Raw genomic sequence first — 15,411 nt, 5'->3', positions numbered from 1 at the left:
AAAATCCAACACACTTGATCCATTCATTTCCATTCCTTTTCTCCCATCATCACCCCATCATCTCATCTGATCACTTAAACTCACTTCACATATTTCCTTTATCCATTCAACATTGAAAATATATTCATCACAATAGAAAATCGATTCTCTTGCTTTTAGAGATTAAAATATAAGGCAATTGCAATGCTAATCTTTGTATATACATGATCAAAATTATATACACAAAAAAGGAAAGATGAAAATCTCAACACTTATGTTGAACTATTTTTTTTTTTATATACAGTTAGCTTCAACGAAATTTAATATGCTTCATCAAAACTTACGAAAATTGGCAGCTAATTGCTACACATTGACTGCTTAATCACTTACTAAATCAATGCTATCGATAAGCTTATTAACTAATTATTTGAAAGCTGTATAGTAGCTTATTGTTGTTGACTGTGAACTCTATATTCACAAAGAATCATTGATCAACGACTGCTGCGTCGCTTTCAATAACTGCAGTTCCACGCCAAGATTCGGAATGCATTGCTTTCGATTCTATATGCTTCTTCAGATCCCTGCAAAATCAAAATAAATATAAAGAAATAGTTATTTATGCATAGTTTAGCCAAAAAAATGACTGTTGTGAAAGGAATAAGTATATCTATGCATACTTTAGCCAAAGAATAAACGAGAGAGGAGAATATTCAAATTCTCTCAAATTCTATAGGTAGTGTAGAATTCTAACAGTAACACACCTGCAACGTGGTATTCTACATTCCGAGTCTTTGCAATTCCTGGAGTGGGCAGTTAGTATAAACCATATCTTTTTACAGTGCTGACAGCCCCGATTTACTCGAATTTCGCACCTGCGAGCATGAGAGAATAGCTTCTTGATTTGAGAACAGTTTGGATAAGAGCATGGTTCAGCATTAGTTGCGCGACATTGAGATGCATGCTTCAAAACATCCAGCAGTTTCAGCATCTGCGTGTGTGTAAGTTAGCAAATATGAACAATAATCCAAAACAAACGAGTAATGAAAACAGTAAATCCTGAGAATTAAGTTCATACCGTTTTCTCATTTGACTCACGATTCCCAAATTGACATAGTGGTGTTGAATAATTTTGAGTCAATGTGAGTTCATTTTGAGTCAACTTGTGTTCATGGCAGTTAGCACCTCTATCCTTATAGCAAGCAGAGCAAATGGCACATTCTGGACAAATCTCACATTTCCAGCACTTTTGAAATATATTGTGTGCACAACAAATGCTACATTTTCCAACAGTCACCAGAGTAGGGTTGTTTAAATGGTAGAGGATCATCATTGAGGAATACTTGGCACGGCGGAGTATGTCAAACTGAAATTGATACTTCTGGCAAAAACTCAAAAGGCTGTTCCTATTTTCAAATAATCCACTCTCAAGGATGATATCATTATGCATAGTGTTGGAGGGAATATCATCAACAACAGCCTGAAAACAGCACACAATCCAACGTTTTGCATGAAATTACTAATGATGAGAAAATCATATGAAAAACTTCAGGTTTAGGTTGTTACCTGACATAGTGCATGCACCTCGCCATTCTTTGAAATGTGTGCATCAGAACTATGGCATCTGAAATATGTTGATATGAAAGTCAATCAAAAAAGCCTTTTTTATTGCACTCAATGCAAAACCAGTTCAAGTATGTATTCATTTCAAAGGGAGGTGAAAAACAATCAGTTCAAATATGTATTCAAGTTATCATACCTTTCACACTCCTGAAATTTCTTGCATTCAGTGCAAAACCATCGCTTCCCAGACACTATCACTTCATGGCAGTGTATGCATGAATACTGCAAGTGAGCTATGATGAAGTTTTCCCTGGTAGGCAATATCTTTTGGCCAACCTAATGAAAATTGGGGGGAAAAAAGAAAAGGAAGAAGGTTCAGAATTCAGATTACACATATACATATCATGTAAATAACTTAAACTGGTCTATGATAAGAACATTGCAATGTTTCATTCACTCAAGTATAAAAGAATATATCCCATTGGATGACTAAAAAGGGAAGACGTGGATGAAAGTAAAAGACAAGGTAGACATACTTTTTGCATCACCAGAATGTCTTTGGCGGTGTCTTTAGAAGGATTGGCATGTCCCATGGTCTTTAAAGCTCTATTTGGTACCTGTTTCTTCAACATCTTTTCATAGTCTCCTCCGCTCTCTTTTTCAATGGTCCTGGCTGCTTCCATAACATAACCGCACCAGTAGTCTCCATCAAAGTATGGCAATCGAGAAGTTGTCACCTTGGAGTTCCCTTTTTCAGTAGGAACAAAGAAATGATCATATACGTTGGTTAAACCAACAATAATATTTTCTTCAGTAGCCTTTTTTATCATAGAAAGATACCTGCATAAACAAACAATATAAATATTCAGTGGTTACATGGCAGTGCTAGTTATCGAAAACAAAGAAGATAAAAGAAGGAAAATGTACTCTCAAATTCTCAATGTAATGCATACACTAGCTCACAAAATTCAACACAGAGACACATCAGGAGAAAGAAAGACTGACCAACGGCGTAGCTTATCATTCTTCGGAGTCTTTTGCTCTTCAGGATGACAATATAGTATATAATCATCCCCTTTTCTTGAAGGAGCACAGGCCCATATGTAGCAAGTTGAGAAACCCCGTTTCTTACAAAAATCAAGGTATCCAATCTGATGATAGGAAGAAAAAAACATAAATAGAAAGAATGGAATTTTTAGTTCTATTGGCATAGAAATAGAGTTTAAAAGAAAAATACCAATATCTCATGGTAAACAAAGGTACGAAGGGCTTCTCCACTCTTTGTCCTTCTCTCAGGCCTAAAATACTTGACAGAATCAAGATATGAAATGTGTACACAACGCTGATTTGGATTGCCGCATTCGGAGCCGAACTCCTGGGCGTACATTCCAAAAATGCATATATCTACTCCTTCAATCTGCTGAAACAGAAGAATAACCTGAAAATACAGACATAATAGAGTAGACATCAAGAGAAATTTAGTTCTGAAGATGCAATTTGTGGTATATTTATTTATTCAATAATAAACCACTGAACTTACTCTTGATCTATAAGAGAATTCGGCAGGGTAATTTTCCTCTGGAATGATGTCCAGAAACAGCTTATTCACTTTCAATTGTTTGTCGACAGATAACACTTCTCTAATAGAAAGACTTTCTGCTGCTGAAACCTACAATTTTGCAGTAATTCAAGGCACATACGTAAATAATCTAGAATTTTCAAATCAATATATATTTGGTTGAAAAAGATCAATAATTTTATTAACATGACTGAATACTAATTTATAACTATTATCAATTTACTTGCTTGCATAAGAATAAGAAAATGTTAAGATATTTGAAGTTTATGTGCATACATGCTGATTTCTCAGTATTACCTTATCAAGATTCTCATTCCCTTCAACTTTTTCCCAGTTTGCTCTCTCTTCTACGAGACGCTCAAAAAGTCTTTTTTCCAAGTGGTCACTAAGCATGGTTCTTGGCAAGTCCTTAGCACCAAAATTAGCAGCTTTTGGTAAAGGAACATGAATTCCGTTTTCAATTTCTTTTAAGCGGCATACAGGACATATATACTCAGCACTGGAATCCAAATCTCTTTTGTTGTTGTAGAGTGCACATATTTGATGCTGCCATCTTTTGCATTTATTGCATTCAACCCACTAGAAGAAACAACAGTCGTAAAGAGTTAATATATAGTTGGGTTAATAGGTCTTTACCCCCTGTAATATAGGTCATTTCCGGTTTCCCCCCCTGTAAAATTATTTTTTTGATTTACCCCCTGTAATTTTTTTTGTTTTTATTTACCCCCATAATAAGCCAAACAAAAACGGAAATTTCTTGAAAAAAAAAATAAAACTGGTTTTTGTTTGGCCTATTAGGGGGGTAAATCAAAACAAAAAAAAATTACAAGGGGGTAGATCAAAAAAATAATTTTACAAGGGGGAAACCGGAAATGACCTATATTATAGGGGGATAAAGACCTATTAACCCTATATAGTTCTCTGTATATAAAGCTGAATTATATAGCAATCGATATTGAAACTTACGGGTTCTTCAAAAACTTCATCGTTATTCTTTTTTTCGAGATTTGTCTTAGAAACAAATGCCCCATTGAATGTAATTTTCCCACCTTTAGAAGTTTTATAACACACGGAGCAAATGCAACCCTGTGCATCAAATTCTTCTTCTTTTCTACAAAAATAGGTTCTCCTGATGCGTACGCCACAACATGAACAAAAAATTGGCACTGGTGCAAAGTAAAGCTTTTTCCTTTGACATAATTGGCATGTGTTTGCATCAATTCCTGCTTCCTCCTTAGATGTAATCTGTGTTAAAAGAATTGTTAACTTCTATATGGCTTAAAAATTCAAAAGCAAAAAGAAATATGTATATATGTAAATTGCAGAATAGAAAATGTAATTTTAATAAAAATCACAAACTAAAAATAAATTTAATTTTTTTTTGCAGAAATTGACAAATGTATATAAAATCTGTCAGCTGAGCATGCACGCAAATACAGACATTCAATATTTCACGATAACATGCATACGTAACATCCAATGATTAAAAGAAGAACCATTCATGAGCTTTAACCAAATAGCTTTACCTTTTGGAATAGTTGGTTCATGACATAAATCATAACAGTCATACATAAACAGATCAAGGTAATTGAAAACACTGGCAGGTGGTGTACTAACCTGAACAGATTCCTTTCTCAGACTACTAATATGTTCTTCTATTTGATCACGTGTGAACAAATCAATCAAGGAAACAGCCTCAACTATTGTATTTGGGGATTTTGTTTGCTTCTCTTGATCATCTTTTGACTCAATGATTTCTTTTTTATCGTTTATCCCATCCTGGATGAATCCAGTTCTGCCTTGAATGTCCTCTTCACCCACATGAACAATAATAAGTTCTTTTTTAGCATTTACCCCCTCCTGGATGAATCCAGTTCTGCCTTGTATGTCCTCTTCATCGTCATCAATATCTTTAAGCTCCTTCCTGAGAGTAGGCCTACTGTTGATTTCCATTGAGTTTCTGCTGTATATCATGCCAGACTCTAAGCCTTTTGAGGGAATCATTCCAGACTCGATAGTCTCTAACTGTTGCTGCACTTCTGAAAGTGTTTCAAAAGAACAAGATTGAGCCATCTCGTAAGTCGATTGATCAGAACTTGCATCATTAACCCAAGAGACGTCAAAAGCAAACTCTGTCATTTTCTGTCTTTTCGTAGGTTGTAACATGGCATGAGTGAAACTGTTCTGAAAATCCAACTCCTGGGATTTATTTCGCCTTGTATCTTCCAGTTCTAAGCACGAACTCGTGCCAGGAGAAAGATTGGATTGTTCCGAAATATCCGCTGAAACAAGTTTAGGGAATGTCGAATGTAAATCTTCAAATTGAATGGACTTTCCCATTGAAGTAGGAAAACTCGTAGACTCGTTATTTTGGATAAACCCCAAACAATCTCTCTGTTTTGACAGATTCATCTCCACTGCAAAAGTAGCAAATTAAATGGGTAAAGCAATGCATTTGTTAAAAACAAAAATAATTCTAGCAAAGAAAGAAGCACAAAGTCAGTAATATGCAAAGATGAAATCAATATTGCACGAATAAGGATTAAAAATTGGGGAGAAATCACAATCTAATTTAAACATACCATTATTTGCGTGTTTCAGAGGAAAATAGTTGCTACTTGATCTGGTGTTAGCATCCAGATTGCTTCCACCATACAAAACGGGTAAGTTAGGAAGCACACACATATCAGCAAGTAGGGGGGTTGGCGAACCATCATCAGGAACGCAAGGCAGGCCATGAACAATAAAAGGGTCAGATAGTCTCCCTTCTGGAACGTCATAATAACCAGCGGCATCAGACTTGGAAAGACCCACTAGAGCTTGCATACGCTGATTCAACGTCTCTAGGTTCATATATTCCTCCTGCCAAATTCGTAGAAAAACAACTGTGCTTAATTGACAGAATACAGGTATAGTTTGCATTTTATACTATTATATGCAAATGTTGTTAGCAAAAAAAAGCACTTTATGTTCAGACACAACATTTCAAGAAACAAACCTTTGAAGCAGCAGTGGTAAGTAGCAATAATTCCAGCATAGGGGCAAATTGCTCATTCTGAATGATTTCAAAACTGAATAAAATTTATAGTTAGCATAGTCTCAATTCAATTGCAATCTTAAGTTGAAGCAAACTGAAGCAACCACGTTTCTATGAAAATTAAATCACTTTCACTTACATTCTTTTTCTTATCCAGTGACGGTTGTATGCCATTTCAGGATGATAACGCCAGTCTGTGGAGAATCCTGCTGGATTACTTACATGTTGACTGCATAATTTATCAAAACATCTCTTTTGCGGAGTGTTTGAGACAACTGATGAAGAATTTCTTGGCAATTCTCTCCAAATATTCCCACCAAGTTCAGAACCCTTCGCAAGCATCTTTTCAGCTTATCAGAAACAATTCACATTCTGAAGCCACAAAAAATAATACACAAATATCAGTTAGAGAAAATTCCAACAATGTTCTTGACGCACCATAAAGAGGGAAAACATGATTATCATAACTTTAAACAAGCTCACAGTTAAATTTGTCAAAATTTATCAAGAATTCGTTTATTAAGAACCCACATTTATTTGTTAATTCATTCAGGTTGAGAATGTGAATTAAATCGATTAATGAAAACGGAAATTAAGAACAAGATTGAAGTTATTATGATCAAATGATAACAATACCGACATTGAAAAACGATGAATTGATTAAGGAGTGCGCTAAAAAGAAAAGGCCCAATTACAATGAATGAAATTAGGGTTAGGGTTAGGGTTTAAGAATTGGGGATAACACTGTAGAACACAAAGATAACGTTAGAGAGAGAGAGAGAGAGAGAGAGAGAGAGAGAGAACAACCTGTATCGCTGAAGCTGTTGTTGTTGTGGTCCCTCCCTTGTGTCTCTTTCTTTATTCCTCTTCTTAACTTCTTACACGAAGGAGTATTTATATTCTTAGTTTAGGGTAATCTCTTGTTTAATTTAACATGAAAACAACAAGATAATTACGAGATTAATGTGATCCTCCTCATTTGTAATACTATGTCGGTTTCGAAATGAATGTCGTTTTAGGAAATGCAATAGTCTTGTCTATAGATTTGACATTTTTACTAAAATAGTCTTATTGACTATTGGTGCATTTCCCATCATTATAAATTAAAGTAAAATGTGGTACTTTGGAAATAGTGTGTGCGTAGTAATAATTAAGGGGTATTATTGAGAAAAAGTAATTAATAGTACATTGAAAACTAAAAGCGACATTCATTTTAAAACATCTTTTTAGCTAAAATTAGACTCAGTTTGAAATGGATGGATTATTAGTCTAAGATATGGTAGTGGTTTTTGTTTGTTGACAACTTTTAAAATAATGGTTGTTCTTAACTTTAACTTCTGAACAGTATTTATTTTTTGTTTTATTTAAGTTTTACATAATTTTTTTTTTTTGGAAATGTTAAAAGGAATTTAGGGCACTAGTTTTTTTTAGGGAATTTAGGACACTGGTTAAAAGGATAAAAACATAAATATTGCATTGAGAGATTGTGAAAAATGATGGATTTTATGTTTTAAAAGTTAAAATATCGTTGAATCAAATGTAAGTCTCCTACTTTTTGTTTATTTTACAAATGTCATAAGGATAGTTATTTACATAATCATTTTTTTTTATTATAAAAGATTGAGATAAATCTTCAGTATATAACATAGGGAAATGATGAAGGGTGTGATAGAGAGTATCTTAGACACACGATGTTTTGATCTATTAAAAAATAAGTATTTTTCATAATAGACATAACAATACTTACACAACATAAGATATAACAACACACGGTAAACTTTTAATATATCAAACAATTTTTTATTTTATATGATGTTTGATAAACAAAAGATTATTTTTGTCTTTTAAAACTTGTACTTAAAAAAAGTGTTATGGTGTAGTGATGAATACAAATTTCCGTTAGTCGGACCTCTAGTTTACTATATCTCTAGAACAATTTTAAAATTAAACACAATATAATTAAAGTTGTTTTAGCATCAAACGAGAAACTAAAGTGTTTAGCATGAAATAGTTAGCGAGTTCTCAATAGAAAGAATCGTTTGAAAAAACTTGAGTTTATTTTTTAGGTTTAATTGCGCTTTTGGCCCTCTATCTTTTCAAAAGTTACGATTTTAGCCCCCTAACTAATTAAAATACAAAACAGCCCCCTATGTATTGGATCTTTGGCAGTTTTGACCCCCAAAATATATGCCTCGCTTGGTGGACAAGGCCATATTTATCGATGCGGTGGTTGAAGAAAAATGTTGTAACTGTTTCTATTGAGTTATATGGGTGGTAGCAACGACCTTTAAATTGTTTGAGCGTTGATAAGATATTTTTACTTTACTTCCTCTTACCGGTGAATTGTTGCGTTTGAACTTTGTTGCTCTTCCTTAATCTTTTATCCTTTAATATAAATTGAGGAATGATATTTTGACAACCAATTTCCAACAACTTTTAGTGACAATTTTTTCCTCTCTTTTCATTGGACAATAACAATAGAGAGAGAAAAATGAAGAGAGAGAATAAAAGTACAATAAGAGTATGAGAGAGAGTTGTCACAAAAGTTGTTAAAAAATGGATGTTAAAATATCATTTCTCATATAAATTTCATCTTGCCTTGTTCAAAAAAAAAATGTCGTCCACACTTAAAAAAAAATCATTTTTTTAACACGTTGAAGCTTTGATGACTAAACTAGACAATATCTACGAAGGACTAGCACCCTATATCATTGTGTAATGTTCGGTATAGTTTAAATCAAGTAATCTTCTTCTCATACTCAAAGATTGTTGTTAATGATGCGTTTAATCAAGAGTTTTTGATTGCATTTATATTTTCTTCTCATATGAAGTTTTCTAAAAAAAAAAAAAAAAAAAAAAGCTAGTGTGATGATTCCAACTTCAATGAAATTTAAATGAAGGGTTAATGGGGTAAAACACCATTAACCCTTAAATGAAGTAGTCATTTACTATAGTGCAAAAAAAGTAGCACAGTACAAACTAAATTATTTTTTAAGCTGATATTTTACAAGGAGGGGTCTGAAAGTAAAAAAGTAAGAAGAAAAACTGACAAAAGGTCCCGAATTGAATTGATTACAGCTCAACTGAAACAAACGTTAGAGACACGAAGAGAGTGTGAGAATGATACAAGAGAAGTTTTGTACAAAAAAGACAAACATGCATCCATTAAAATCAACCAACAACAGAAAACTCCACAACTACATTTTCTAACAACACAAAGAAAGAACCTTTTGCTTTTTCACCGAAAACGATTGATTCATTCCTCTCTCTCTCTCTCTAGCGTACTTCACAGCTATGCAGCAGAGTGAGATGGGTAATCAATGGCGGTTCTGAGAATGGTTCACTCACACTCACAGTCTCAAAACAACAACAACAACAACATCAGTGGGACCCAACACTTCCTCCATGATTTTCTCGGCATGAAGCCAACTGATACTTCCATCGACGTTAGGTTACCGGAGGCATCAGCATCTGCCTCCTCCGCCGGTGCTCGTGGCCCTTTCTCCTCCACCTCCGAAACCGCTTCTGGTAAGTACTATTAAACAACTAAACTTTTCATTTTTAGCCACATTTCCCCCTTGTTTCATTTTTTTTACCGAGTTTATTCTCATCCACTAAACTTCTTTACTTTCCATTTTTTTCTCTTTTGGTGGGGTATCAATTTATTCCCTCATTTTTTTTTTGTGTCTTTGGATTTGGGTTGTTTCAAGTTAGTTGGAGTTGATTGTTTTCCCCTTCGTATGCAAATTTATGGTCATGATTTTCTGGACTTTATTTTGCTTTAGAGTATGGTGTATGATTTGATTATTTGTTTCCATGAAATAATTTAGACTCAGAGAATTGAATTTAATCATTTTATACTGAAAATACTATTATTTTGAACTGAAAACTTTGTTATGTCATGTGAATGTTTGTGCATTGGGAAGTACAATGATATGAATTTTTAGGTTTTATCAAAATTTTTGCTTTTGTGTTGGTCTGATTTTTCTTTTTTTGGTTTCTTATTCTGGAAAGAGTTATAATTGTAAACACACATTGTTTATAGTAAGTTTCTATGTTATCTTTAAAAGGAATGTAATGTTTTTTCCCTCATCAATTTGGTAGAAAAGCAGGTATCGAATCATCTTGAGGGAGTTCCATTCTATGGCCCAAGAAGTGATTTTTCTGGCACTGAGATAAGTAACAGACTAGTGGGGAATAAAAGAAGTAATTCTGATTCCTCATTTATGGGTTCCTCCAGAGATGCCTTTCAAATGGTCCCTGATTCCTTTCAAAACTCACATTTGATGAAGGTTACTTTAAAATATCACTTAATTCTTTTCCTCTAATATATTCAATAGCCAAAAAAAAAAAAACACTTTTGCTTTTATATTATTTTCTTTGATGTCTTAAGTCCTGTCTTCGTACAGGTCCTCCGAAATGCATCTGGGGGAGAGAGATCCAGAAGGCCTAATGATGACGAAGTGTTACTTGGTATGCAGTCAATGAAGCCATCTTCTAGTTCTCAGATATTTCATGCTCCCGCCAACACGAAGATCGATGCGAATAAATGGGAACGGTCTATTCTCATGAATGCTGGCCCTTCCATGCAGCATCCTCCGCGTGGAGGACAGTTGACTCCTTTTGCACACCAACTAGCTTCAAACAAGCTTAGGGATACCATTGTCGGCCCTTCATTTATCTCTCAGCCTGCCGCTGATGAAGGATCTAGAACTGGAATCAAAGGCCCTGGAATTTTAAGTTCCATAAACACAGCTTCTACTGCTACTGATAAAATCTCATCTGTAGTGCTGCTCGGTGGAAGCAGACCAAAACCTCTAACTAACATAATTGAATCATCCACGCCCCCAAGGTAAATTTATCTTATATATACAGTTGCTCAATTCACCTTGTTTCTATTTATTTTCACTCCCTTTACCTTGGAAAAAGAAGTTGATTGACTTTATGCATTTTGGCATTGAGCAGTAGTCAACATGGGCTAACAGCTGCCAGCCGCCAGATGACTATCTTTTATGGAGGTCAAGCTCATGTTTTTGATGATGTCCACAAACATAAGGTCTGACCTCGTATTCTTAACGTGTCATATCTGTTAACTGCATTTAGTGAAATAAGGCCTGAAATTAGTTTGGATTTGTGAATCATCATGGGTAACAAATTGTGCCTTAAAAAACTCGCTCTGCGGTTCATTCGTGGTTGATTTAAAGATCATTCAATCTACTTACAGTTAAATTTAAACTCATCAGGTTTCAGCTGAAATATGGTATTGATAGTCGGAGTTAATTTCCGTACAACACTTATGTTGCTGTTTCTACAGCCTATTTTGGTAGTCATTGCACAATATGGTGGATGTGCTGAACCTATAATATTTAGGGTTAATAGGTCTTTACCCCCTGTAATATAGGTCATTTCCGGTTTTCCCCCTGTAAAGTTTTTATTTTGATTCACCCCCTTGTAAAATATTTTTGTTTTGATTTACCCCCCTAATAGGCCAAACAAAAACGAAAATTTCTTGAAAAAAAAAATAAAATTTGTTTTTGTTTAGCCTATTAGGGGGTAAATCAAAACAAAAATATTTTACAGGGGGGTGAATCAAAATAAAACTTTTACAGGGGTGAAAACCAGAAATGACCTATATTACAGGGGGGGTAAAGACCTATTAACCCTAATATTTAATAGAAAAAGATTTCATAGCAACCAATCATACATTTGCTTAAGCTTTGGGTACACCGGTGGAGTCACTTTTGAAAACAGTCTTTTTCTCTTACTGGTTTAGTTAGACATTACTAGTATATAAAGTCAGCTTAGGGAGTGTTCTTTATAAGGAATGTATTTGGATGATAGTTTCTATGGATTTAGTTAAGACATTACTAGTATATAAAGTCAGCTTAGGGAGTGTTCTTCATCTTATTCTTTCTAGGATTTTTTTCTTGATCTTTTCAATATGTTTCCCCGCTGAAATTTGGAAGTTTTCAAAATTCTCTAAAAAAATGTTTGGCTTTCCAAACACATTGCTGATGCTAAGTTAAAGTTAAATTCACTTGTGTATGTGTGTTAGTAAGTAGCATTCTTTCATATACATTTTATTTCACTAGCGTTTTGCATCGAACACGAATCCATCAAGAAATTTAAGGCTGACTTAAAAATTAACAGAGTTGGCATTTGCAGTGAAGATTGTGTTAGACATGCACTCAGAGTGGACCAGTTGATTAGCTGTCTGTTCGTATAAAATTTCACTGAATGCAAACCTATGTTGTATTGAAGGAGCAATAAAGCCCCTTCCGTTGAGAGTGCATAGGAATGTGACAAATAGTAATCTGCATTCCTGAAATCTTAACCAAGCAGGGTCTTGACTCAAGCATTGCATTTAAGCTACATTTGGAAGAGCTCATTTGAGCTTATCTTATCACCTAGTCATTTGTATAAGTATTTGGAATTAACTTATAAAAATAGTATGCTATACCTATAAGTTGTTTTCAGCTTATTTTCGTAATCGTCATGATAGCTTATAGATGTGAAGCCTGGCCCAAGACCCCTCTTTGATTCTCATTCAGCCCAAACTCTAGTCTTATAGTAGTGAAAACAAGTATTAAAACCCAATAGATTTTTTAACATGTATGCCCAAAACAGTAGGGTGCAGGGAATATTCTGATTTCTAAGTGGGGTAAAAAAAACTGTAGTGGCCATCAATCACTTCAACTGTGAAATATCCATTTCAATAAAACGAGAAAGAAATCTGCTTGAAGTCCTTCGAAATGCGAGTGTGTTGCTTGATATTGTTTATTGGTTCCGAAAGTGTTGATCATCAGTTGTTTCCAGTGTTACTGTTAGACTTGATGTATAAATATTGGACAATCAGAAACATCACTGTTTTAATTTTTAATCCAAATCCAGTGAGGATCAGTTAAATTGTTATATCCTAAATTCTGACTTGAGTTGGCTACATGGATCAATCCATGCCTTTGGGCTTTATCAAAAACCAATTTTTCATTAAAATCATTTAGGGCAAACTCATTTTATAGGTTCATCTATTTATTTTCTTTGATCTTTCTTTGTCTAGTTCTTGTAATGGAATTTTTTCGAAGAGACACATAGTTTGTCTTGGGCTTGAAATCTTCACTAGTCATAACAGAAGGTCTTTTATCTTTCGTTCTGTTAAGTCATTCAGCTTATCATGACAATTGCACGCTCTTTGGCGTATGCAGGCAGATGTTATAATGGCTTTGGCTGGGTCAAATGGTGGATCTTGGTCGACAGCGTTCTCACCGAAATCTACTGCAAAGCTGGTCAATGATAGTAACTTGCATAGTGGAGAAAATGAAACAGGGTTAGTGAGTAATGTGGCATTCCCAGAAGAGCTTCATGGGAAGTTGTCTGCTGCTGGCAGTTCTAGCCGCGCCGTTGGACCTGTTGACCGTGTATCTACTCCAACCGGTAATCCTCAAGCATACTACATAGTTTGATTTGGATACTTTATAGTTTATACTGTATTACCATACCTCTTCAAATTGGCAGTGATTGAAAGAATACAATATCTTTTACCCCAAAAATATCGCATGCAGTATCCCACACAGTTTGACGCAGTAAACGATCTCAGCCGTTAATATGAGATCGGACAACTCAAATTACACAATACCGAAATTAGCTTTGAACAATCAGTTGAGATTGAAAACTGCGCACAGTTTCTCTACCAATTCCACCGATCCTTTTTGTGTCATCCTTTTCTTTACCTTACATGCCTTTCTTTCTAAATGCATTAGAATATTGGTCACACTATTTCCTTTAGATCCTTTTTGTGTCATCCTTTTCTTTACCTTACATGCCTTTCTTTCTAAATGCATTAGAATATTGGTCACACTATTTCCTTTAGAGTTTAGACCTTTGCCCGAATCAACTCGAATATTTTCTTGATTTTGATTGCGACATGATCCATATGAAAATTCTTGTCTTCAAGTTGAAGTTTAATTTCTTTTGAACTGTTTAATTTTTTATTGATTGATTGCTAAATATCCGATTGTAGGGGCACATCAAGGAAGTATTTTTGCTAAAGATACCAGAAATTCGACGGTTCAAGCAGCAGATCCCAGTTCCGAAGACAAAAGAGCGCAGTGACTAGAGTTTGAAGCTGAAATGTTCATACTCAATGGGAGTCCCAAGAGCTTTCTCTTATTTCCGATTATTTATTGGGTATCATCCTCTTTTGTCAAATTTTCTCATGATCTTTCAAGTCCTTAAAAAAAAAAAGATTATGTGGGAAACAAGAGTAGGATGATTGTGTAAGGAGGTCTAACAGATACATCAGCTATATTTATGAAGTGTTACCGTAAAAAACATCTTATATTGCAGTTTCTAGACCAGTCACCGTATCAGGTTAAGCAGCTTCTTGATATGAAAAGAATAACAAGTTTACAAGTATTGGTCAACGATAGGAGCGAATGAATATAACAATTTTTGGTTTAAAAAATGGAGTTACCAAGCTAACTTATTCTATGTTATATATTATATGAAGATTTAGTCAATATTCTAAATTTATCTTGCAACATGTTCAATCGTACGAAGAACAGAAGTTGCACCATGAGATGAGATAGGAACAAACAAATATGACTGGTCATTTATCCACTGTTTATGAGGACCAAAACAAACAAATATTTTTTATATGGAGCAAAAAATTGTATATATTATATAGACAAAATATATTTAAACCAAAATTCTATTTTATTATATTTTTGGTGAATTAAGCCAAAGTCCTGTTATCCTAAGGAGCGATTTGATTATCCTCATTTGCTTGAAAGCTCCAGAATGAAGAGAATATACATATTATTGATAAAAAGAACATTTTTTTTTTTTTTAAATTTTTTTTTTTATCATAGCAAATACATAACAACAAGTACAAGGTCAAACTCCTTGGAAAAACTAGTTTTTTTTTTTTTTTTTGTGGCGGGGATTTGAACTCCGGACCTTGTATCTATTATGAATTTGTACTTATCAATTGAGCCAAGCTCACGGAGACAAACTAGTTTATTTATTTGGAATTAAGCTCCAAAGATGAATAAACTTTGCTTCCAAACTTATTTTTTTTGGTATCCGGAGTTTGAACCCATTTGATCGCAGGACCTAAGCTCAAAGGACTGCTTCCAAACTTTTGATCGCACCATGAGTTATTTGATGAGAAAAGTAGATAAAGAAACAATTTGGTGGAAAAGTTGTTGTATTGGGAGGAGATTTTGGATATGTTATTAGAAAAGGATGAAGCACAAAT

At 34.3% G+C, this 15,411-nt stretch overlaps 2 protein-coding genes across 4 annotated transcripts; one reads left to right on the top strand and one right to left on the bottom strand.

Annotated features, from left to right (window-relative positions):
* Positions 1 to 170: 170 nt before the first annotated feature.
* Positions 171 to 7,095, bottom strand: LOC11431522 (histone acetyltransferase HAC12). 2 transcript variants are annotated; one of them, XM_003603417.4, is made up of 16 exons: positions 6,963 to 7,095; positions 6,295 to 6,527; positions 6,117 to 6,189; positions 5,701 to 5,980; positions 4,736 to 5,535; positions 4,085 to 4,363; positions 3,416 to 3,697; positions 3,080 to 3,208; positions 2,777 to 2,977; positions 2,545 to 2,690; positions 2,076 to 2,379; positions 1,736 to 1,875; positions 1,543 to 1,600; positions 1,055 to 1,456; positions 741 to 967; positions 171 to 560 (listed from the first exon to the last, which is right to left on the bottom strand). In XM_003603417.4, the coding sequence occupies exons 2-16, from the start codon at positions 6,495 to 6,497 to the stop codon at positions 464 to 466; spliced, it is 3,621 nt and encodes a 1,206-aa protein (XP_003603465.1). In that variant the 5' UTR covers positions 6,498 to 6,527; positions 6,963 to 7,095; the 3' UTR covers positions 171 to 463. The 2 variants fall into 2 exon arrangements, with proteins under 2 accessions (XP_003603465.1, XP_024634359.1); XM_024778591.2 differs by lacking the exon at positions 6,963 to 7,095 and adding an exon at positions 6,796 to 6,935.
* A 2,120-nt stretch (positions 7,096 to 9,215) lies between these two features.
* On the top strand, positions 9,216 to 14,575 carry LOC11442268 (protein TIFY 8). Of its 2 annotated transcripts, none has more exons than XM_039831889.1 (6): positions 9,216 to 9,683; positions 10,260 to 10,447; positions 10,565 to 11,007; positions 11,124 to 11,211; positions 13,358 to 13,586; positions 14,173 to 14,575. In XM_039831889.1, the coding sequence occupies exons 1-6, from the start codon at positions 9,476 to 9,478 to the stop codon at positions 14,262 to 14,264; spliced, it is 1,248 nt and encodes a 415-aa protein (XP_039687823.1). In that variant the 5' UTR covers positions 9,216 to 9,475; the 3' UTR covers positions 14,265 to 14,575. The 2 variants fall into 2 exon arrangements, with proteins under 2 accessions (XP_039687823.1, XP_003603464.1); XM_003603416.4 differs by having other exon boundaries at positions 9,218 to 9,683; positions 11,121 to 11,211.
* The last annotated feature ends 836 nt before the right edge of the window (positions 14,576 to 15,411 follow it).

Source organism: Medicago truncatula, chromosome 3 (assembly GCF_003473485.1).
Source record: "Medicago truncatula cultivar Jemalong A17 chromosome 3, MtrunA17r5.0-ANR, whole genome shotgun sequence".
Lineage (NCBI taxonomy): Eukaryota > Viridiplantae > Streptophyta > Magnoliopsida > Fabales > Fabaceae > Medicago > Medicago truncatula.
This window is presented reverse-complemented; position numbering and strand designations above follow the sequence as displayed.